We start from the raw sequence: 22,466 nt of genomic DNA, 5'->3' as shown, positions 1-22,466 counted from the left end.
TTATCGAAGAAGTTAAACTGTTAATAGTAGAAAAGAAAGTTTTACAATCATCTTGCTGCATAAATTGAATCTTAGAATCTCTTTATACAAGTGTATCTGGATTAATCATCCTCTTTTATTCCGGTCTCGGATGAATTGTCCTCAATCATTCCTGCCTGGAACACAAACAAATTACTCAGCCATAATTCCAAATCATACAACAGAAAACTAGAAACTATGCATAAATGTGCCTTTGTCTTCTATTAACATGCTAGAGCAATTCAAGCGGTTATGGACTATAGATTCACAAACATGTCCAAGAATCTGAATTTTAGGCATTTCTTTGGAAACTACTTAAACAAGTTGAACAGATAAAACATGAGTAACCCAAATATTTCAACATACTGATCCCAACAATCGCTACACCATCAAAATGTTTTCCTTTCTATTATTTTTTATTTTTGAAAATATTTCTAAATACACATTCAAGTAGGTAGTAAACTACAATTACAAGGATCTCGAGTCTCAACCTCTCAACTTGAGCCTCAGAGCCCGCATAGTTTTTGGTTTTTTGCTTCTCAATTGATACACTATTTGGTCCACTAATAAGATCTAAAGACAAAAGCACATATCAATTATGCAGTTATAAGGTATGTAACTGGGACTTTTTTTATATTGGCTACCTTCTAAGCATCATCAACACCAATTGTTTAAGATACATACCCCTATGAAATGAAAATCCTACGATAGGGGTTTAATACAGAATTGAGCTATACAATTTATCATAGTTGGCGAAAACTTGAACGATAAAAAATTAATAGGCATCAATATAAAGACCGTATTCATAAATACAAGGAAGCACACAGGTGAAATGCAACGTAGTAAAGAATTACTTGTAGAGTTTTCCAAAAGTGTCCCTCAGGCGTGCAACATCAGCACCAATAATTTCAGCTACCTTCTTCCCATCTTGAAAGAATTGGAATGTTGGCTGCAGCAAAATGCACGCATGAGCAAAGTATCTCATTTTTAAAAGCTTCAGACCACGAACCAAATGGAACTTGTTTTAACACTATCCAAGATGAAACATAAAGAATGCACTAAGAAGCCACAGTAGTTATTATAACCCATTCAAACAGCCCACGGGTGCCAATAAAAGATGACCAACATTCTAAAAACCAAAGGTCATACACATGAGCAGTTAGATCCGTAAAGCTAAATAGGGGACAATTACATTCAAACAAAAGAAAAGGAGCAAATCGTTTACCACAGAGGAAATATTCAGCTTGCCCAGAGTGTTTGCAAGGCCTTCCTATAGTTAGAATAAACAATGTCAGGTTTAACAATAAAAACAATTGACAAGATACTAGGTTTCATTATCTTGCACAATCGACAACAATTGAGTTCTTTTGACCTTAAGAAGGGATTCAAACAGGCTACAAAAGAACTAAACTGGTTCCCAGCAAAATTATCCCAGTTTGCAGAAAACTAAATTCTAATGCGAACCTCATCAATGTCAATCTTATATGTTGTCACATGTGGGTATTGCTCACTCAACTCTCCAATGACTGGAGATATGAACCTGCCTGCACAAGAAGAGCAATACCAAAGTACCAAACATAAGTTTAAAATGCATTAACAAGGTACTGTTTGCTGTAAATGACTTCATTAATGAAAGTAAAAGTCTTCAGAAACTTACAAGGCCCGCACCAGACTGCAGTGAAGTAGAAGAGTGCTGGCAAAGCTTTATCTATCTCATTGAAATTCAATAAATAAGTAAAAATTGTATGAAAATGATGACTTCTCTTGAAAACTAAGCAACTACAGAGAAAACCCAAGTAAATATACCTTGAACCATGTTAATTGCGCTATGATATTCATTCTCTGACCTAATGGGGACAATGTTTGAGGGCCCTGAAATTCAATAATCAACTCAAGTTAATGAGCTATTACAAAACCAAAAAAAAAATGAAAACTTTGTGAAAAGAAAACAATGGAAACACCAAAAACAAAAATAGGAGTGCCTGAGGGTGAGGAGAGGGGTCGGTGTTGCAGAAAATGAGGGTTCGAGAAGTGATGAACGGACTTGGAGAACGGTTTGGAATTGGAAGGGGTTGTGTGTGATGAAGATGGTGTGGTTGAGATTGAAGCTAGGGTTTGGAAAGAATTAGAAGGAAGCTTGTGATGATGATTGAGAAGAGCTGCGCAGAGCTTGTTGCGATTGCCAAGCAATTGTCGCGCCAGAACCCCAGAATTCCTCGCCATTTTTGTGTCTCGCTTCGTTTCTTTGCGTGGGGGTTTAAGACAGAGAATCAAAACGGGTCTTCAAAGAACACAAAAGATCAATAAGAGGTAGATGGGCTATGAGCCATCACAATTGGAGGCCCACAGCTAACAATGATTATTGTTCTGCGAACGATTGGGCTGGGATCTCCAGACCCAGGCAGGCTTGCTTTTGGGTCCATGGTCCAGATATATTTTGAGTCAAAATCTAAATCTTGAAACCTAATCGAAGCTCGGGCAAATTTATATTCTAAATAATCAACCATGTCAATAAATGAGAACAAATTTAAATAAAATTTGAGCAAAAGTGAGATTTTCTCGATATTTCCGTCTTTTAAGAAATACCGGACATCATGTAGGGAGATTTTCTCGACACTACATCTTTTAAAACTCTCACGCTATTTGCGTACGTGCAATAGTTTTTTCTTTTTGAAAAAAATAAAATTGTTGTAACCAAATTCAGCAACCACATTTGCATTCACAATGTGATATATTGCCTAGTGAAGAAGTTAAGAAGTAAGAGGACCACATGAAATTCCATGTTCGGTAAATCATAAATGAATTTTGGGTTAGTGTCGGGTCAATATCAATCCATCCATAACATAAGAAGCATTATATAAACATATATAGTTATATTATCTTATAAAATTATTTAAAGATTGTGGCAAGTTCATAACTAATTTTGGTCATAGACGTTGCACCAACTTCTTGCTCTAGATCACCTGCCATTCACCAGGAACACCATACTTCAAATTCAAATTAAAACCCTTTTGATTAGGACATCTCGTGGAGGGAGGGAGATGGCATAGACTTAAAGCAATTGGGTTGGGTTGGGGTGGATGGATTTTGATGGATTTAGTAGTTTATTTAAGACTAGGTAGGGTTTAGGAGATCACCTAATTATACTGGCTGAAATTACTATAATACCCTTGTCCATGGAGTACACGTGTTTGTTGGTATTCCAAACTTGCCACGTCGGATGGGCATGGGAGATTGAGGTGCCACCTCAGCCAGATTTGCCATTTGCTGACGTGGTTCGACAAGGATATGAGCTTTGGTGGAAGGATGAGGAGACCCATTGTTGTTTCCATTTGCATGAGCCATGAGCCATGACCCGTCTTATCCTACTGGTTAATTTCGTGCCTTAGTGGAATGTTGCTCACACTTTTGTTTCTCTTTTCTGGTAAGTGGAAGCATGTCATCTTTCCAACAAACTCTTGATCCCCACAAAATGGCCTTGAACAGCATGCCCTCTAATATAAAACACTTTTACATTAGACGCGAGACGTAAATTAGGTCAATTAGGTCAATTAGCTAGATCAATATGTTCGGTCTCTTTCATTATAATTCGAATCTTTCTCCTCGTAAATCAGACGTTCATAATATTTCAATTGTCGAAAAACCTAAAAACAAATAACACATAATGAAACTTTTTTTAAGAAACTTTTTTTTTGGTTTCCCACAACAATATAAAGAAAATTTCTCATCAGCAATTATGGCTTCTTCTTTTTTTGGGTCTGACGTCAGCAATTAGGTGCGATGAGAAAGTCATCTTCGTAAGCACCACTAGCGTACCGTGGACATGAAGACTGGTCAAAGCATCCGACGGCTGCCGTATCCGGTGCAAGGTACGCAAAACAAACGCCACGCTCTTTCGTTATACCCAACACAGCCTCCCAAGAAATTCAGTTGTAGAATTGTAGTTCCAAAACTACCCTCCTACAAGTCCAACACTTCTTTTTCTTTTCCCTTTTGAAGTTGGGGGTCAGGCAAGCTTTACATTTGGACCAACCGGGCATTAAATTACACGTCTCTGACGACTTCACGTTTTTTATGACAAAATCAATTTTCATTTCCACATTTCTCAGGAAAAAAAATCATATAAAAGAAGAAGAAGAATAATAATTGATCTAAAAAAGCAAAAACAAAATGAGATAAAAAAGCACATGGCACATGGCCAGGTGACCAAACTAATATTGTGGTACCTGATATTCTATTTTAATACATGAGTTTGATTTTTTTTTTAAATTTATACATTTTCTTTTGGGAGTTTCACTAAAATACCCAAAATGGGGGCTGAAATTATAAAAATACCCAACACCCAAAACACTTTATAAACATACCCAAAACCCATCATTACACACACTCAAAACCCATTTATAAACATACCCAAAACCCATCATTACACACATACCCAAAACCCATTTTGGGTATGTTTCTATGTTTAAATAGTGCTTGGGTATTTTTATAAATACATGTCTAGGATTGGGTATTTTTATAAATATCTATTTTCTTTTCTTGGTGATTCTATTTTTTGTTTTTTAGAGGAAAGAATGGCAATAGTATATTATTGAAATAAGATGAGTAACTAGTACAAAAATCGGACTATATCGTCGGAGATTAGTGATTCTATTTAAACCTTGAGAGATCTGTCAATCCCTATTTTAGCCTCGTGTGGAAAGATATTCAAAGCCAAACTTGCCCAAAAACCTATTTGGTCCCCCATGACATTTTGATGTTGGAAGGAAGATATATGGCCAAATTAGAAATAGAAAGTTTGACAATGTGAGCTTTCAATTTAACATCTTATGTAAATATGCACACGTTAGAGGACAAAAACTATTTAACACGCATCTAATCTACCTTCAAATTGATAATGCGTACAAATTAGTTTAAACGCATTGTTTTATTGAAACAAATCAAATTTATAATAGTTTTATTAGATTTATATAACACTTTTAAGAGTGCACGGTGACTTTTGTAGAGTGTTGATAATAGGTCTCAAAGAAAATTATGTTAGACTGCCTAATCACCCGTGTTCATATGAAGCGTAATTTTGTTACTAATGTAGCTTATTTGGGGCATACTTGTCATGATCCAATGTGTTTGGAATTATGACTTCCCATCTGCTTATGCTTATGCTTATGCTTATGCTCTTGCTCTTGCGTTTAATAGTTTAGGCGTAGGGTGCACATGATGTATCTAAGTATTATGGGAAAGATAGATTGGATTGCAAAATAATATACAATTGTCGTGAAAGTAAGGAAAGTAAACATATTTTTTTCTTGAGAAGTTTAATATTTTTATCCATAAGTTAAATCATTACTGTTCTTTTTGGATGATAAAGGTTGAATAATTACTAATAAAAAGTTTGAGAAAGCATAATTCATTATCACTAAAAAGGATATTTCATTATTAGCAAACAAAAGATATATAATCCTTAGCTTAAGCCAAAAAAACCAGAAGATATACAATCATGAAATTCCTTCAACTTATATAATGTTTGACTATCAATTTCAACTTTAAGATATATATACAAGTAATATGAAAAGAAGGGGATCTAAACATAAGATCTCGGGTGCAAGAATAATTACTTTTAATCACTTAATTTACAAATCATTTACATTTAATATATTATCTTATCATATTAATAATTCATAATCTAATAACATAACAGTGGTCTAACAACAACACGAGTTTACATGTGTAATCAACATTTAGCACCGAATTTAGGAGAGAATTTAGTTGCGATGGTCGTATAAATTGTCACGCGAAAAGAAAGATAGACAAGATAGTTCTATAAAACCAGATGGAAAACTTTTTCTATGGGCTTCCGACACGTTTTCTAGTTTTTAGATTGCTTCATTGGTCTCCACCATTGCAATTTACACACGGCAAATTGCCGCGAAGCCACTTCCTTCGTGCTCGTGCAGTACAAAACCACCAAGGAGAAGTACAGCTCCAGTAGGGCCAGTACCTAGCCCCATTAGTTATTACCAAAAATCTCCGTGGGCAAAATTGTAAAAACGCCACCCTTCTTTCCCACCAGCTCCCAAAACTCTAGTTAAAAAATTGCTGTCTCACCATCTCCCTCGGAAAAGTCTCCTCCTCCCTTCTCTCTCTACAAAAGCTCTCGTTTTCTCTCTCTCTAGACAGGAAAGCAATTCGCTCCCTTTTTGTATAAATTGCTCTGCTTTTTTATCGGCTCGGTACCTTCCAATGGCGCCGAGTCCCAGAGACCTCCAGCTGACACAAGTCTCCCCCGGAGCACGGAAGCTGCCGGAGATGGTTACCGGCGGTGACTCCGGCGATTTGGAGGACGTGAGGCTCTTGGATTCTTATGATAATTCAGAGGGAGTTGAACAGGGAATGCAGAAGGTTCAAGTCAGAGTCTCTGGCATGACCTGTGCCGCTTGCTCTAATTCTGTTGAAGGTGCTCTCAAAAGCGTCAATGGGGTTCTCACGGCCTCCGTGGCCTTGCTTCAGAACAGGGCCGATGTTGTTTTTGATCCGAGATTGGTCAAGGTTGGTCAATTTTAGCTTTTGGGGTTTTGGTTGAGTTTGTTTATGTGGTGGGGTTGTGGTTTTTGATGTTTATCCCTGAATTGGACAATAAGTTTGTGTTGGTTTTTGAAAATTTTGAGCTTTGTTAGTTGTTTCGGGTGTTTTGAAGTATGGTCCAGTCCAAGTTGCTTTTATTTTTAGTTGCTTTTATTTTTTGGGCAAACAAACTTAGGATTATTATGGCAAGCAATTTGGTTTCTGTTGTATTTGAGTGTTCATTTTAAGGTGGATTGGATCATGGGTCAGTTTTTGAGCTTTCATTAGTTTTGGTGTTTTAAAACTGCAAGTTACAAATAGTTGCTAAGTATTACTATGGCATACGTTTAATCCTAGGATCGTGTTTTGGTTGATCATGTTTGGTTTTAATTTATACTGTATATTGACTGCATTATGATAAGGATTAATCATTTGGTAATTCAGGTTTTGTGTGGTTTTATAAATTTGACAGTTGCTTGTAATCATGTCTAAATTCTGCATTACAGTTTTGCTTTATATACTTGGTGAGCTGCAATCATGATAGGAATTAGGCTAAAGTGACAGATTAGTCCTCCCCACCCTCTCTTTAATGATGGGGTAGTTGATTTGGATCTCTCTCTCTCTCTCTCTCTCTCTCTCTCTCTCTCTCTCTAATTTTCTTTTGGTTCGACTCAAAATGATACATCTGAGCATGTGCATTATGACCATAAAATGAGATAATCTAGTTGGTATTTTTTCTTCTTCTTAGGCTACTTGGATCTAACATATTCCCAATTTGGGAAGCAGCCATACACAACTGGTTCAGATAGCTTGAAGTAGGTGTGGGTAGTAATAGTTTTAGAAAATAAGAATAATGTAAGGGTGTTATTAATCCAGATATTGAAAGAAACCTGCATTTCAAACAGCTAGTATTGAAAGTAGTGAAGCTGCTGTATCATGCCATCAGTACTGTATAATGTGCAAACTTTCTCTTGGAAAATCTCCTTGATCTTATGTAACTTTTACTTAAATAATTCAGGTGCCTTTCATATTTCTACTTTTACTAATACATGCTTTGGCATGAATATTGGGTGTCTGGTGCACCAAAGGACAGATTTTGGCTTTTCTGATTTGATGAAAACACTTCTCTGCTCTAAGAAGTTGGAAATTATCCTTTGCTTGACATTTTCCTGCATGGTATCTGTACTTGTTGTTTGAATTGGTTATTTTCGACCATGTTCTCTTCCATGAACTACACAGAAAAGGTCAAACTATAGTTCTAAGGTTTGTGTTGCTTTGCCTGGAAATTTCTTGAGTAAAGTTTGGTTCAACTTTCTTAATCCTTCACTTCCTTCTGTGTTCTTCAATTGATTGCTTGAGGGGATAACCTTGAATGTAGAGTGGTAACATTGAGAAGTAGGGTGCTTTTGTAGTTTCTGAGATAATTTTAGCTCTGTTAATTCAGGATGAAGACATCAAGAATGCAATTGAAGATGCTGGGTTTGAGGCAGAGGTTATACCTGAGCAGAGTACAAATGGAATAAAGCAACATGGAACTCTGTTGGGTCAGTTCTCAATAGGTGGTATGACATGTGCAGCCTGTGTGAACTCTGTGGAAGGTATTCTGAAAGGGCTTCCTGGGGTCAAAAGAGCCGTAGTAGCCTTGGCTACTTCATTAGGGGAAGTGGAGTATGATCCTACTGTAATTAGCAAAGATGATATAGTCAATGCCATTGAAGATGCTGGTTTTGAAGCATCACTTGTACAGAGTAGTCAGCAGGATAAAATAATACTGGGAGTTGCTGGTGTATTCAGTGAGACAGATGCCCAGACTTTAGAAGCCATAATTAGCAACTTGAAAGGGGTGAGACATTTTCGTTTCGACAGGATTTCAAGAGAACTCGAAATCCTATTTGATCCTGAAGTTGTCACTTCTAGATCCGTGGTTGATGGAATTGAGGGGGCAAGCAATGAGAAATTTAAACTACAAGTGGCCAACCCTTATACAAGAATGACTTCTAAAGATGTCGAAGAAGCCGCAAATATGTTTCGGCTTTTCATTTCCAGTCTGTTTCTCAGTGTGAGTACTTTTTCTTCTCAGCATGCACATGGTTTTTTTCTATTAAAAACGAAAAATAATAATAAAGCACATGGATATGCTATATGTCATATCCTTAACCTTGGTTCTCGTTGTTTCTCTTCCCTTCATTTTTCTTTCTTATCTTTATTTCATATTTCGTGATAGCAGTACAAGATTGAACAAACATGATAATTGAACAGACAATTCCTGTCATAAGAGACAATGCAGCAATGCCCATAATGAGTATATTAATTATAAAGTTCAAATTTTCAATAAAATACATATTTTTTCTTTTATAATTCGTTCAGAATGCATCTAGACACCTATAATTTGGAGCTCTTTTAACCACCGATTCATAATATTTTCATATATTTTTTTTCTCATGATTGTGTTTGTATATGTTACTTTTAAAATTTATTACTGACATCAGTGAATTGTCTCCAGATTCCTGTCTTTCTCATTCGAGTTGTTTGTCCTCACATTCCACTTCTGTATTCATTATTGCTCTGGAGATGTGGGCCCTTTGAAATGGGTGATTGGTTGAAGTGGGCATTGGTGAGTGTTGTTCAATTTGTTGTTGGGAAGCGCTTCTACATTGCAGCTGCCAGAGCTCTACTAAATGGTTCGACTAATATGGATGTTTTGGTTGCATTGGGTACTTCAGCCTCTTATTTCTATTCCGTATGTGCACTTCTATACGGTGCAGTTACTGGGTTCTGGTCTCCAACATACTTTGAAACAAGTGCCATGCTAATAACATTTGTACTGTTGGGGAAGTATCTGGAGTGTCTTGCAAAAGGAAAAACATCAGATGCCATCAAAAAGTTGATAGAACTTGCTCCAGCTACAGCATTGTTGCTTGTCAAAGATAAAGGTACTTTGTTCTGTTCTGTTCATTTTTTTCGTTTTTCTAAACCTTACGAATCAGGATTTCCTTTTTGCATATTTTAATATCTTATATAGTATAGTTATCTTTTTTCTTTGCCAAATTAAAGTTGATGGTGGAATTGAAATATAAACTTCTAGATAACTGGCTGATCTTGGTTATATTGTTTTCTTAGATGGGAGATGTATTGGAGAAAGGGAAATTGACGCCTTGCTAATTCAGCCTGGAGATGTGTTAAAAGTTCTTCCTGGTACAAAAGTTCCTGCTGATGGTATGGTTTTGTGGGGTTCAAGTTATGTCAATGAGAGTATGGTGACTGGTGAAGCTATACCTGTTTCAAAGGAAGTCAATTCATTAGTTATCGGAGGAACGATAAATTTGCACGGTGCCCTTAACGTACAAGTTACAAAAGTTGGATCTGATACAGTTTTAAATCAGATAATAAATTTGGTCGAGACTGCTCAGATGTCCAAAGCTCCTATTCAGAAATTTGCCGATTTTGTAAGTGCCAGAAATGTAGTTTTTCAATTAGTTTGTCTCTGTTCTGTTTCTATGCTATATATGAATATCATGAGTTCTGAGCATTATTCAACTCAGCAGACAGTATTATAGTATCTTAACCCTAAACCCGAAAATGTTGTCACTGCTTTCGTTCCTCAAATTTCGTAATTGTCTACCTAACTTATTGCTTTTGTTGTGGCATACTAGAATTCAAGTTATATTTTAGTGGGTCTAATGAGTACACAATTACAAAAAAATTTCTTTCTGCAAGAACCTTTAGAAGTATATATGGGCTTTATATTGGAATAAGAAAAACTTGATTTTGCATCTAGTCTAGGCTGCCTATATTTGCTTGTTTATAATTGTTGGTTGCACTTAGTGGTATTTTATATCTGGGTTTTTGTTTGACTGTATTTAAGCAGATAATTTTAACTGGATAGCACGTTGTTTGGTGCATGCTGTTATGTTAACAAACTTGACTCAGAAGAAAGGCATACTGATCATCAATAAGTCAGTAGCTGTGTTTCAGTGAACATTGTCAAGCTCTCTTGTTATCCTTTGCCCTTCGGTTATGCTTATGTTATGGCAAACAACTCTAGCTTAAAGATGCTCTTAAAATTGGTAGATAAAAAGACAAATAGTACATTTGAACTTCAACTACTTAAAAAAGTTTTATATGGTCAGCTTCATGCTGTTGAGGTTAAAAATTCTGAAGGAAGAGCTAGGCAATTTCAGTGACGTTGAAAAATTTCAAAGTCCCCCTGTATATTTAGCCCCTCCTTATTTCCTCTCAAGCTAATTCAGTAGCAGTTCCCAAATTTATGAACTGCTAACTTCTGTAAAATTTAAAATTAAGTTCATCGAATATCTTACATTTCTTCATGACTGCAGGTTGCTAGCATTTTTGTCCCTACTGTAGTTGCAATGGCATTGTTGACATTATTGGTTTGGTAAGTTCATAGTAGTTATTATCATTTTTTCTCATAATTATTGAATTTGTAAGTTGCTAGAATGCTTATGCCTGCTGTTGCTTGCATTATCTTTCATTGATTTGCCGTAGGTACGTTGCTGGAGCCTTTGGAGCCTACCCAGAAAAGTGGCTCCCCAAAAATGGAAATCACTTTGTTTTTGCCCTTATGTTTTCCATATCAGTTGTGGTAATTGCATGTCCTTGTGCACTGGGCTTGGCAACACCAACTGCTGTCATGGTTGCGACAGGGGTTGGGGCTAATAATGGTGTGCTGATAAAAGGAGGAGATGCTTTGGAAAGAGCTCAGAAGGTTAAGTATGTAATATTTGACAAAACGGGTACCCTAACCCAAGGAAAAGCTACAGTTACTACTGTAAAAGTTTTCACAGGAATGGATCGTGGAGAGTTTCTTAAATTGGTAGCTTCTGCAGAGGTAATTCTACTTACTGACTGGCTTCCACATTTTTCTTCCAGTCTTGTTTCTATGTTGCCTTGTCCTTGGATTTCAACTTTGGTGCCGCAACATCTCCAGAGAAACCTCTTGACTAGACCAATTTTTTTTATTTGAAAATTTGTTCAAATTATCTCTCTGAAAAAATGACATCTGTTTTTGTATTCCATTAATTTTTTATTATGCTTGATTAAGTATTAAGTTGCAGAAACATTTGCATGTCCGCTAAATAATTTTAAAATTTCCATGCTGCCCTTTGCATTTTCTCAGGCTAGCAGTGAACACCCACTGGCAAAAGCAATAGTACAATATGCACGCCATTTTCACTTCTTTGATGATCCCTCTGTAACTAACGATGCACCGAACAATAACAAAGAGACTACTACAATCTCTGGATGGCTTTTTGATGTCTCAGAGTTCTCTGCTTTGCCAGGAAGAGGTATCCAGTGCTTTATAGATGGAAAACTTACTCTGGTGAGTTCCAAATTTCCATATGGCTTCCATCCTGATATGCTTCACCTGTCTAAGTTTGCTTATTGGAGGTATTGTATCCTCAACAGGTTGGCAATAGGAAGTTGATGACTGAAAGTGGAATCGATATTCCTACCCATGTAGAGAACTTTGTAGTAGAGCTGGAGGAAAGTGCAAAAACAGGCATACTTGTTGCATATGAAAGCAATTTAATTGGTGTGTTGGGGGTTGCGGACCCACTGAAAAGAGAAGCTGCCATAGTAATAGAGGGACTCCACAAGATGGGTGTCATACCAGTCATGGTTACCGGGGATAATTGGAGGACAGCACAAGCTGTTGCTAAGGAGGTTCGTATATTTCTGTTTATGAATTAGTCAACCTCAATGCTGGTAATCTTGACAGAGAAATGACATGCAACATTGACTTTCATTTTGAGTTAGTTTTTTATTCATTTGGTTTTGGCTTGAATAACGTTTGACCTAATATAAAATTACGGGTCTTCATATAAATTGAAAATTGGAGAATATGTTTTGACAGCATGTATGAATATCTTTTAAAAAAAGTTTTAATAATGATTTGGTAACATCAAGTCGTATATATGGTTTCTGGTCTCTTCTGCTACCTTTAGTGGCACCTTATGGTTCATCCACATACGATAATAGTATAATACGTTTTAGTTGCATACAAAATTGACATTCATATGAAAAAATATTTTGCTGGGCAGGTTGGCATTCAAGATGTGAGGGCAGAGGTAATGCCCGCTGGAAAAGCTGATGTCATCCGATCATTCCAAAAGGATGGAAGTACAGTTGCAATGGTTGGTGATGGAATCAATGACTCTCCTGCTCTAGCTGCTGCTGATATTGGCATGGCAATCGGGGCGGGGACGGATATTGCAATTGAAGCAGCCGACTACGTGTTGATGAGAAGTAACCTGGAAGATGTAATCACAGCCATTGATCTTTCAAGAAAGACCTTTTCTCGGATTCGATTGAATTATGTGTTTGCCATGGCGTACAATGTGATCGCAATACCTATTGCTGCAGGGGTTTTCTTTCCGTCATTGGGGATCATGTTGCCGCCATGGGCAGCTGGGGCATGCATGGCTATGTCATCTGTTAGTGTTGTATGCTCTTCTTTGCTCCTTAGGAGATACAGAAAGCCCAGACTTACGGCCATACTGGAAATAGTTGTAGAATAGAAAGAGAAAACAGAAGAGGAAAATTCAAGTTTTCATCTGTGTAGGAAGGAAACTAAAGTAGGATAAGAGTTCGAATGGAACCTTATCCCAATTTTGTTAATTCTGTTTTCTCCTTGTTTTGCTTTTTTTTTTTTGGGTCTTTGATGAGGTGAAATTTATCTCCTCATTCCTTGTAAATGTCACTTGTATAATAAATTTTCTCGTTCTTTCGTTTCTCTTTGTTTTGACTTTTATATTAAACGAAAAAGGATTAAATGGGATTGAGAATCATATTATGCACAAGGGAGAACTGGCTCCAGAAATTATTGGTTACACCATGACCTTGTTGGCAACAGATATAAAGATGAGAAAGAATGAAAAAGGAAGCCAGAACACTGAAAAAATTGCACATGTTTGCTCAATTATTTGATGCAAATGGGAGCTCAAATTTCCAAAGTTCTATCGTCTCTATGTCAGTTGGTGGGTATTTATATATCCTTCTTTTTCTATTGATCACCAAGGAAAGTGGCAGGAATATTTTGAACTTTGACCCTCAAGATGGTTAAGGGTTTACACTTTGCACAACACACTGAAACTTTGGTGCTTGGCTGCTTCTTCTAGCAGATTAATCTACAAAATTCCCAGCTCAATGGTGACGCAAAGACCTGGTCAAAACCAAGAAAAAAACAGATGTGGCTGGTCAAAGGAAATCCTTGATCAGCAGCATATGGCTTCGAAAGTATACATAAAAATTATAATTATTTTCTTTAGGTTAATTATTGCTTGAATTCAAATTGTCCATCTTTGAGACTTTGACCAAATTTAATCAACCTTGTCATTATCACCTCCTGGCACATGTACATCTCATTGAGCAGGTGATCATACTTGTATTTCTTTCACACACATCCAATTTTGCAGCATCAGAAAAAAGACAAAGCATACAAAAAAACATTTTAAATGAAACAATGACTGGTACAGTTTCTATCCAGTTTATGTTACAAAATATATACATATATATTTTTTTTTATAAAATACCTTTTCTTCAACTTATCCCATCCTTTTTATATATAGTGGCTCATATCACTGCAGCATAAACACCAGAACAGTGTTTTTGATTCACTTGCTTAGCTTTAATTTATGTTCCTCAAAGACAGATAGCTTCATGAGTTTTCTACCACTAAGCCAAAGCCAAGACCTGTAATTGCTAGTTAGCTGTAACACTTTAGCTTAATGGATTAATTACCTCTTCGCCCAAAAAAAACCCAAAAGAAGAAGCAGAAGAAATGGCCATTGGGATGTCAGATTGTGAAAAAAACTTATGGACAAACACAAATGGTGGCCTCTTTTAACATCTTATGAACAAGAGCGACAATGATGTATTTGTTTTCAACAAAAGAAAAGACATAAGACATATTCAAAGGATCTGGTGTGTAATCTTGTTGGTCAAACAACACATGTCACAAAAAAAAAAGAAAAAACCTTGCTCTTCAAGCCAATCCTAGTGGAACGAGGGCCCACTTGGTGTTCCAGATAATGTATAATTTCCCTAAGTAACTGATTATATTAATCTATGGATGAATATTTTTCAATCTTATCAAGAAAAAGAAAAAGTAATGGCCTATATGAGTGATATTAATTGGATTCCAGAAGCTAATTTATTTTGTGGAGGAAAACTTCAAATGCTTAATCAGCAAGAAAAAAAAAATCAAAAGTGCGTTCACATTGGATTTACCCTTTTGGGAGCATCACCTTCCTTGATGTTTCAGACAAGAAACAATGTGGGGGAGCTCATGAGAGGGACTTTGCTGGTAAAATATACTTGAAGGTTGCAGCAAATAACCTCGTATAATTTATAGGTGACGTTTGCTTGTAGATCATTGTTTCTCAGCTTTGAGAGTGATTGTATGTTACCATGTTCAATTAATTAATTAATTAATTAATTAATTAGTTAATTGCAAGGACATAATCTCACATTTTTTTTAATCAATAGAAAATTTTATTAACCTTTAAAATAAATGCACAAATAGCCAGTACAGCGTTATGTAACATGAAGGCATAAAGAGTGGCTTCGTTAAAATCTTGTCATTAAAAACCCCCAAGAGGAGAAAAATCTGGTCAAGGAAATTAATTCAGCATATATATATATATATATATATATATATATATATATATAGGTAGAAAATTACTGCTGACAAGATCAATGGGTTGTATTTATAAACATATCAATATGATGACTTGCAAGAGATGTTGAAATATTAGAGGTGGTCATGGATCTGTTGTTAATTCAAGTCTTAATGGTGAACTTCATCAGTCTCTTTCTTTCAATGAACACATACACACATGCATGCAATCCCCCACAGAATACTTTGAGCATATTAATTAATCTCTCCTTATATGAAGCTTTAATTAATTTAGAAAAAGGATTTGTATGGTGTGGTGTGGGAAGCAGCTAGCATATCAAACTAAGCAAGAAAATACTTCAATTAAATAAATTATTCTTTTTAAACAAGGGTTGGTTTCTTTTTAACAATTTTCTGACCAAGGAAGCATAGACCATCTCAAAAGGCTCCACAGAACAAATTAATGGGAGGGAGTCCCAAAGTGATGTGGATATGGTGACCTCATTGATACTAACAGATGTAACTTCCAGGAAGCCTCTGCATGCTTTGGCCAAAAGCATCCCCCCTCTCTCTCTCTCCTCTCAAACGAAAGGTCAATAGAAGACTTGTCTTCATTTTTGACCAAAAGTTACTATAAATACAGTAGAGATATAAGCTTGCTTATAATTCCCTCACAAAAAGAGTGACATATCACCCACCACCGAAAAAAGCCATGTGAGTAGCAGTATTAGAAACTCTGTTACTATTTCTCTAAAAACTTACTTTCTTAATTATCGGAGGATTTTTGGCCGGTACCAATTTGAAGCTTGCTCATTGTTTTGCTGGGTTTTGGCGACATCTAATCACTCCAAGTAAGTAAAAATCTACTCAATTCCCATTGTGAGCCGTTTGACTACTGTCGATCCAATTTCAGGCATCAACAAGTAGAACTATGCCTGGTTCTAATGAGTGGGGGCAATACTACCAACAAGCCTTCATGGATAATGGGCAGGCAACACCCACTAATGGAGGATTTTCAGATGCAACTATTGTCACAACAAGTAGCACTTTAGTGACAGAGAGCAACGGCAGCCCCATCAGTTCACATACAGGAGGAGGAGGCCCGCTAACTCCAACAAGAAGTGTATCCAAACCAATCAGAAGGAGGTCTAGAGTTTCAAAGAAGACACCGATCACTCTCCTCAATGCCAACGCCAACAACTTTCGAGCTTTGGTGCAACAATTCACAGGATGTTCTACTTCTAGCTCACCCATTTCCTTTGGGAACCAAAAGGGTCCTATCAACTTGAGTTTTGGACCCAACAATAATGTGACTAGTTCTGTTATGGCACCTTTTGGGAATCACAACTACAGCTACCAATATCAACAACAATTGCAGCGGGTGGTGCAGACGCCGCTGCAAGTGCAACAACACCAACAACAACGACAGCCGCTGCTGCAATTGCAAGAAAATCAACAAGTTCATCAAGTGCAACCGATTGACAATAATATTAGTGGTAGTCATGAATTGTTTCAATATTCATTGGGTGGTGGTGATTATAATCCTATACCCAATCTGGAGACTGTGGATGAATTTGCCATGGATCAAGAAGACATAGCTTTGCATGACTTTTCTATTGATCTCTAGCAAGTTTAGGAATATTATGATGCTCATGTTACTGCATATTGACTAGGAAAGAGAAGAAGAAAAAAAAAGAGGTATCCAGATTTTTCTTTAATTGTAATTTCATTAACGTATGATGTGATATTAGAACAATATGAATTTCAGATGCTCATGTGTAATAACTTTTCCACTGTAAATTATTATCGGGTAAAAGAATCTCATATGGCATCTTGTATACACATATTTATATGCCTTTATTATTATTATTATTATTATTATTATTATTATTTATAACTCTTAGTATGTTACATTTCAATATTTACCATCAAATGATCAATACTAGTCCTGAAATCATGAGATCATAATATTAGTACATAATTAGAAAAGGAGAGTTTTGATAGCTAGCCTTGGATGAGTACTATTGACCGGTCTAGAGAGAGTGGAGAGTGAGAGGGCCATTCATCAGAAATATTATCCCTCTTTGGGTTTATCTTTAAGTCGACTCTCACTTGGTTGACCGATGACCGAGAACCTCATCACCTTGCTTTTTGACTTGGTAGTTGGTTTGTATATATTCGTCAATAATATTTTGCTCCACCTTCTAAAAACATAATTAAGTAGCTGCTTAATAAGTTAATAACGTAATTTAGACTCGGAGTATATACAGTTGGCACGAGATAAAATGCTCTATCACTAAAGTTATAAGTCCTCATAGTTTTAACAAGATGCTTTATCTCAGAAATCATTGTTATCAGAGATTTAGAAAATTCAAATAATCATGTAACTATATAATGCTATATTCGAAAAATTGCGAATAACCTGCCCATTATTGGCATCTTGAATTTCGAGTTTGTGTTGTACTCATATGAATTAATTGAATTTGTCTTTATTTCTTCTTTTTGTTGGTTCAAACTTCGAATTTATACGTTTTCGTTATATGCAAGCACCAAGCAACCAACAATACCAATGACAACACAATAGTAAAACTAAAAGAAAAGAAACAGCCTCACAAGGCAACACAAGACGCGAGAAATGAGTGAATAATACTTCTTCTTACATGGGTGGCAAGAGAGTGCATGGGCTCAAACATATACTTTTATACAAATGAGCTACCCCAACATTTCTCCGACTAGTGAGCTAGCTCAAGTGTTTGATTCAAGTCCAATGTTTTAAATCACATGCCAATAAGTTGTCTTTTCCATTTCAAAATTGCTCTCTTGATGTAATTTGTGGTACTTAAATCCCATTATCCCACAATTTATGGAAATTAAAATTCCACAATATCTATGTGATTTATCGACTCCTCTAAATTATTCTAAATTGCATGACATTTAAACTCTGTTAAGTCTTCACAGGATGCCAAGAGGAGAGGGAGAGGAAGGCTGCACGTGAACATCTATAGAAAGTAAATCAAATCTTTTTTCTTTTTGGAAATATTTTTACTCACCACTTTAACTTAAGGTGTATACTCAACACCCTTCTTAATATTTGACGTGTGTCCATATGCATAATCATAGTTAACTTTTTACTTTGATTTATGTAACCATGATTATGTTTATAGACATATGTTAAATGTTGAGAAGGGTGATGGTGAGAAAAATGCTCCCTTTCTTTTTTAGGTCAATGAAAAGAAATTAAATCACATATTGGGATTGAGAATCCGTTGGCTGATTTATCATTTATGTGGTTTAGGTTTTTTATCCAAGTCCAACTTGTAAGGTTGACTTTTCCATTGCAAAATTTTCCTGACGTAATATAGGGCACTAAAATCCCCCAAATTCCACAACCTATGGAATTTGATTGATTGAAACGAAATGAATTTCAGATTTGATTGAGAATTAGAGTAGATATGACGCCCTCATTTTTGACCAGCCAAAGACTGCAGACCAAAATCGTGATATTAATTATATGTGAAATATCTAACACGTGAGCTAGCCCAACATTTCTCAAATGTTTGATTTAAGTCCAATTTCAAGATGCCATATATATATGCATCCCTCTTCTGTTGAGGGATTCTTCAAATAATTTTAATTGAGGGATACCTCGTAGGGTTCTCTACGAATTTTTTTTCAATGATCCAAACCATCTATTTTTTAAGTCTACATTCATAGATCATCTTTTCAAAAAATTAGACAAATCGGAAATTATTTCGACATCCAATGAGTTGACGCAACTAGTTGAGGATAGCTTTCCTCTACTGAGGATTGACCAACTAGTTGACTCAACGACCGGTCATGAATTGCTCAGTTTCATGGGCGCATACTTTGGCTACAATCAGATATTCATGCACCCTGTTAATTGTGAGCACATAGCTTTCATCACCGATAAAGATCTATATTGTTACAATGTCATGCCATTCGGCTTGAAGTATGCATGTGCTACTTATCAATGGTTGGTCAACTAGAAATTTGCCGAACATTTTGGTAATACCACGGAGGTTTTCGTGGATGACATGTTGGTTAAAAGCACAACTGCCGAACGACACCTTCACAACCTCTCCGTCGTGTTCAACATATTGAAGAAGTATCAAATGCGATTGAATCAACGAAGTGCGCATTCGACATGTCTTCAGGAAAATTCCTCGGCTTCATGATCAGTTAGTGCGGTATTAAAGCCAATCCTGATAAAATCAAGACTCTCATCAACATGCAGGTGACGAAAACTTAGAAGGACATTCAAGTCTTACCCGTTGCGTTGCAGCCTTAACAAGGCTCACTTTTAAGCAGGCATGGACCTTAGTGTATTCCTACCTGGGCTGTAGCCCGGGGGGCTTTTAACTTTTTAGTGTATTCTTACCTTGGTTGTCTTGTTCTGGTTGTTTTGCTGCTTCGCTGGCATGTTTTGGTTGTTTGCTTCTTTGTTGTTGTCTTCATATTCTTTTCTTCCCCCAATTTGTTGTAATTGAAATTTGGGGATTTCGTTGGGGATTATATGAATGATGAATTATTAATTAGGGATTAGGTGAATTAATTAATTGCTAACATGTTGTCTTCTACTAAGTGTAATGTTTTGGTTATCAATAAAATTCACTCGTACCGTCGAGTTTTCTTTGTTCTTATTAGGTTTTGTACGTAGGAAAATTTAGCCCGCCTCAATTCAGAATCGTGGGTCCATCCCTGCTTTTAAGGCTACCAATTGGTGTGCTCCATTCTTCAAAGCTCTCAAAGGCAACAAACGACACATCATATAGACTGCCGAATGTGATATAGCTTTCTAGAATCTGAAGGATTATATGAGCAAAGCACCACTGTTGACCAAGCCCCTTCCTAGAGAAACTCTCGTCATTTACCTCTCGGTCTTTCACACTTCCGCTCCAAGACATTGAGCTTTAGTACCCATAATTGGAGAAGCTCACTTTTACCTTAATTGTTTCGGCATGCAAGCTTCGGCCATATTTCCTGTTGAAGTGAGTCTCCTAATTAATCAAGGAGATTTATTTCCTTGATTAATTAGGGGATTTACTTTCCTAGTTTATAGATTTATTTCCTTTGGTTAATTAAGGGATTTACTTTCCTATTTTATATAGTTGTCAAATCATTGTATAATTAGGAGATACTTTCCTAATTCTTTACTGGATCTAATTCCTTGTAAAGCACTCATGTAAACTCTTATATATACCTCCTTATGGAGAAGAATAAAATAAGAACCTAACATATTCAAAATCATATTCATATTTTAGCATGGTATCAGAGCAATCGATCCTCGGTTGTCTCTAAATTCTCATATCAAAATTTCTCATCCCCTCCTCTTCAAGGGGGGGAGGGGGAGTGAAAAAGGATCTGTTTCTTATTCTCATGGAGATTTTGCCTCTTTCTTGACTCCGACATACCCTTCTCTTCAGGGGGAGAAGAGAATTGAAGAGAAGTTTCTATGTTCTTAAGCCGTGTTCACAGGGTTTCTGTGTCCTTTAGCCGTGTTCACAGGGTTTCTGTGTTCCTTAGCCGTGTTCACAGGGTTTCTGTGTCCTTTAGCCGTGTTCAAAGGGTTTCTGTGTTCCTTAGCCGTGTTCACAGGGTTTCTGTGTCCTTTAGCCGTGTTCACAGGGTTTCTGTTTCCTTTAGCCGTGTTCACAGGGTTTCTGTGTCCTTTAACCGAATTCACAGGGTTTCTGTGTTCTTAGCCGTGTTCACAGGGTTTCTGTGTTCTTTACATTCCTCATATCGTATTCCTCGTATCGTATCGAATTTTCTTGAACCACAAACCCTGAATCGAATTCCTCATATCCTCGTATCGTATCCTCATATCCTAAATCAAATTCCTCGTATCTTCGTATCCTAAATCAAATTCCTCGTATCCTCGTATCGTATTCCTCATACTGCCTTGTTCAGATTTAGATCTTCATACCCACATCCTCATCTACTCTTATCCCGAAACCCTAAACACATCTTTTTTCTCTTATTCTTAAATCCTTCCGCTGTCATGGATATCGTTTCCTAACCCAAATCCGAATCCGAATCCGAATCCCAACCTTCCAACCTGAATCCTAATCCAAATCCGAATCTGAATCCGAATCCAAATGATCCGAATCTGAATCCGAATCCCAACCTTCCAACCTGAATCCGAATCCAAATCCGAATCCGAATCCAAATCCAATTCATACATCAAATTCCTCAAATCAAGTTCCTAAATCAAATGGTCGGTCGCCAGTGGGAAGCGACCGCCCCCCCCCCCCCCCCCCTTAGTTCTTTGAACACGGAGAACTGCTTCAAAACTACCGGTCGCCAGTGGAAAGCGACTGGTAGCCAAAGAAGCTGTTTCAAACCGACCGGCTGCCAAAATCCAGCGACCGGTCACCAGAGGAAAACGATCAGTTCTCTCCACGCTGTCAAAATCAGGAGGAGGAAATTGAACGGTCTTATGAGATTTTTTCCGCTTCAGTCATCTCCCTGCCATCACACTCAAGAGGAGAAAATTGAGGAGTTTGTGCCCGCTCTGGAGAATTCTTCAGCTCCAGTACCACACCAATCACCTGCTGAAGACGTCATTCAGAAGGCACAGAGCCTGCATATCAGATTCTAAAAAAAGGAAGAATCGTGGTAAACCGCCAGTTCACTACGAAGAAGATCTTAATGCAAATGAAAAATATCCCATCAACAATTATGTATCCCTCAAAAGATTATCAGAGTCACAGGTACACTTTGTGAAGCAGTTAGCTGACATACATGTTCCCAATAGTGTAATTGAAGCACTAGAAGACCAAAAAATGGAAAGAAGTCAAGAATGAAGAAATGCGAGCTCTCCAGAAGAATGGCACATGGGCACAGTGTGTCTCATAGGAATGCAGTTGATCGAATCTTAAGGTACTTAAAGTTAACCCTTGGAAAAGGATTAATGTTCTCAAAAAATTTGCATGGATTATCGACTTGGGTGCTACGAATTTCTTGACTCACTTACCAAGTTGGGCATTTGTGACGTATATGCACCAACTTGAGGAGGAGTGTTGAAGTGAGTCTCCTAATTAATCAAGGAGATTTATTTCCTTGATTAATTAGGGGATTTACTTTCCTATTTTATAGATTTATTTCCTTTGGTTAATTAAGGGATTTACTTTCCTATTTTATATAGTTGTCAAATCATTGTATAATTAGGAGATACTTTCCTAATTCTTTACTGGATCTAATTCCTTGTAAAGCACTCATGTAAACT

At 36.7% G+C, this 22,466-nt stretch overlaps 3 protein-coding genes across 4 annotated transcripts; 2 read left to right on the top strand and 1 right to left on the bottom strand.

The window, feature by feature from the left end:
- LOC110768041 (thioredoxin O2, mitochondrial) lies at window positions 1–2,298 on the bottom strand. 2 transcript variants are annotated; one of them, XM_088252690.1, is made up of 7 exons: window positions 2,001–2,298; window positions 1,825–1,890; window positions 1,676–1,726; window positions 1,483–1,562; window positions 1,244–1,288; window positions 873–967; window positions 1–155 (listed from the first exon to the last, which is right to left on the bottom strand). In XM_088252690.1, the coding sequence occupies exons 1-7, from the start codon at window positions 2,239–2,241 to the stop codon at window positions 146–148; spliced, it is 588 nt and encodes a 195-aa protein (XP_088108816.1). In that variant the 5' UTR covers window positions 2,242–2,298; the 3' UTR covers window positions 1–145. The 2 variants fall into 2 exon arrangements, with proteins under 2 accessions (XP_088108816.1, XP_088108817.1); XM_088252691.1 differs by lacking the exon at window positions 1–155 and having other exon boundaries at window positions 869–967.
- Window positions 2,299–6,113: 3,815 nt separating this feature from the next.
- Window positions 6,114–13,331, top strand: RAN1 (copper-exporting ATPase / responsive-to-antagonist 1 / copper-transporting ATPase (RAN1)). The gene is made up of 9 exons (XM_021971719.2): window positions 6,114–6,564; window positions 8,024–8,638; window positions 9,083–9,512; window positions 9,700–10,025; window positions 10,917–10,975; window positions 11,086–11,428; window positions 11,717–11,920; window positions 12,007–12,264; window positions 12,642–13,331. The coding sequence occupies exons 1-9, from the start codon at window positions 6,259–6,261 to the stop codon at window positions 13,116–13,118; spliced, it is 3,018 nt and encodes a 1,005-aa protein (XP_021827411.2). The 5' UTR covers window positions 6,114–6,258; the 3' UTR covers window positions 13,119–13,331.
- A 2,538-nt stretch (window positions 13,332–15,869) lies between these two features.
- LOC110768039 (uncharacterized) lies at window positions 15,870–17,107 on the top strand. Its single transcript, XM_021971718.2, has one exon. It carries the CDS (start codon window positions 16,149–16,151, stop codon window positions 16,842–16,844), a length of 696 nt encoding a protein of 231 aa, XP_021827410.2. The 5' UTR covers window positions 15,870–16,148; the 3' UTR covers window positions 16,845–17,107.
- The last annotated feature ends 5,359 nt before the right edge of the window (window positions 17,108–22,466 follow it).

This window comes from Prunus avium, chromosome 4 (genome assembly GCF_965620075.1).
Source record: "Prunus avium chromosome 4, drPruAviu1.hap1.1, whole genome shotgun sequence".
Taxonomy (NCBI): domain Eukaryota; kingdom Viridiplantae; phylum Streptophyta; class Magnoliopsida; order Rosales; family Rosaceae; genus Prunus; species Prunus avium.
The sequence above is the reverse complement of the archived record's forward strand: the minus strand, read 5'-3'. Positions and strand labels throughout refer to the sequence as shown.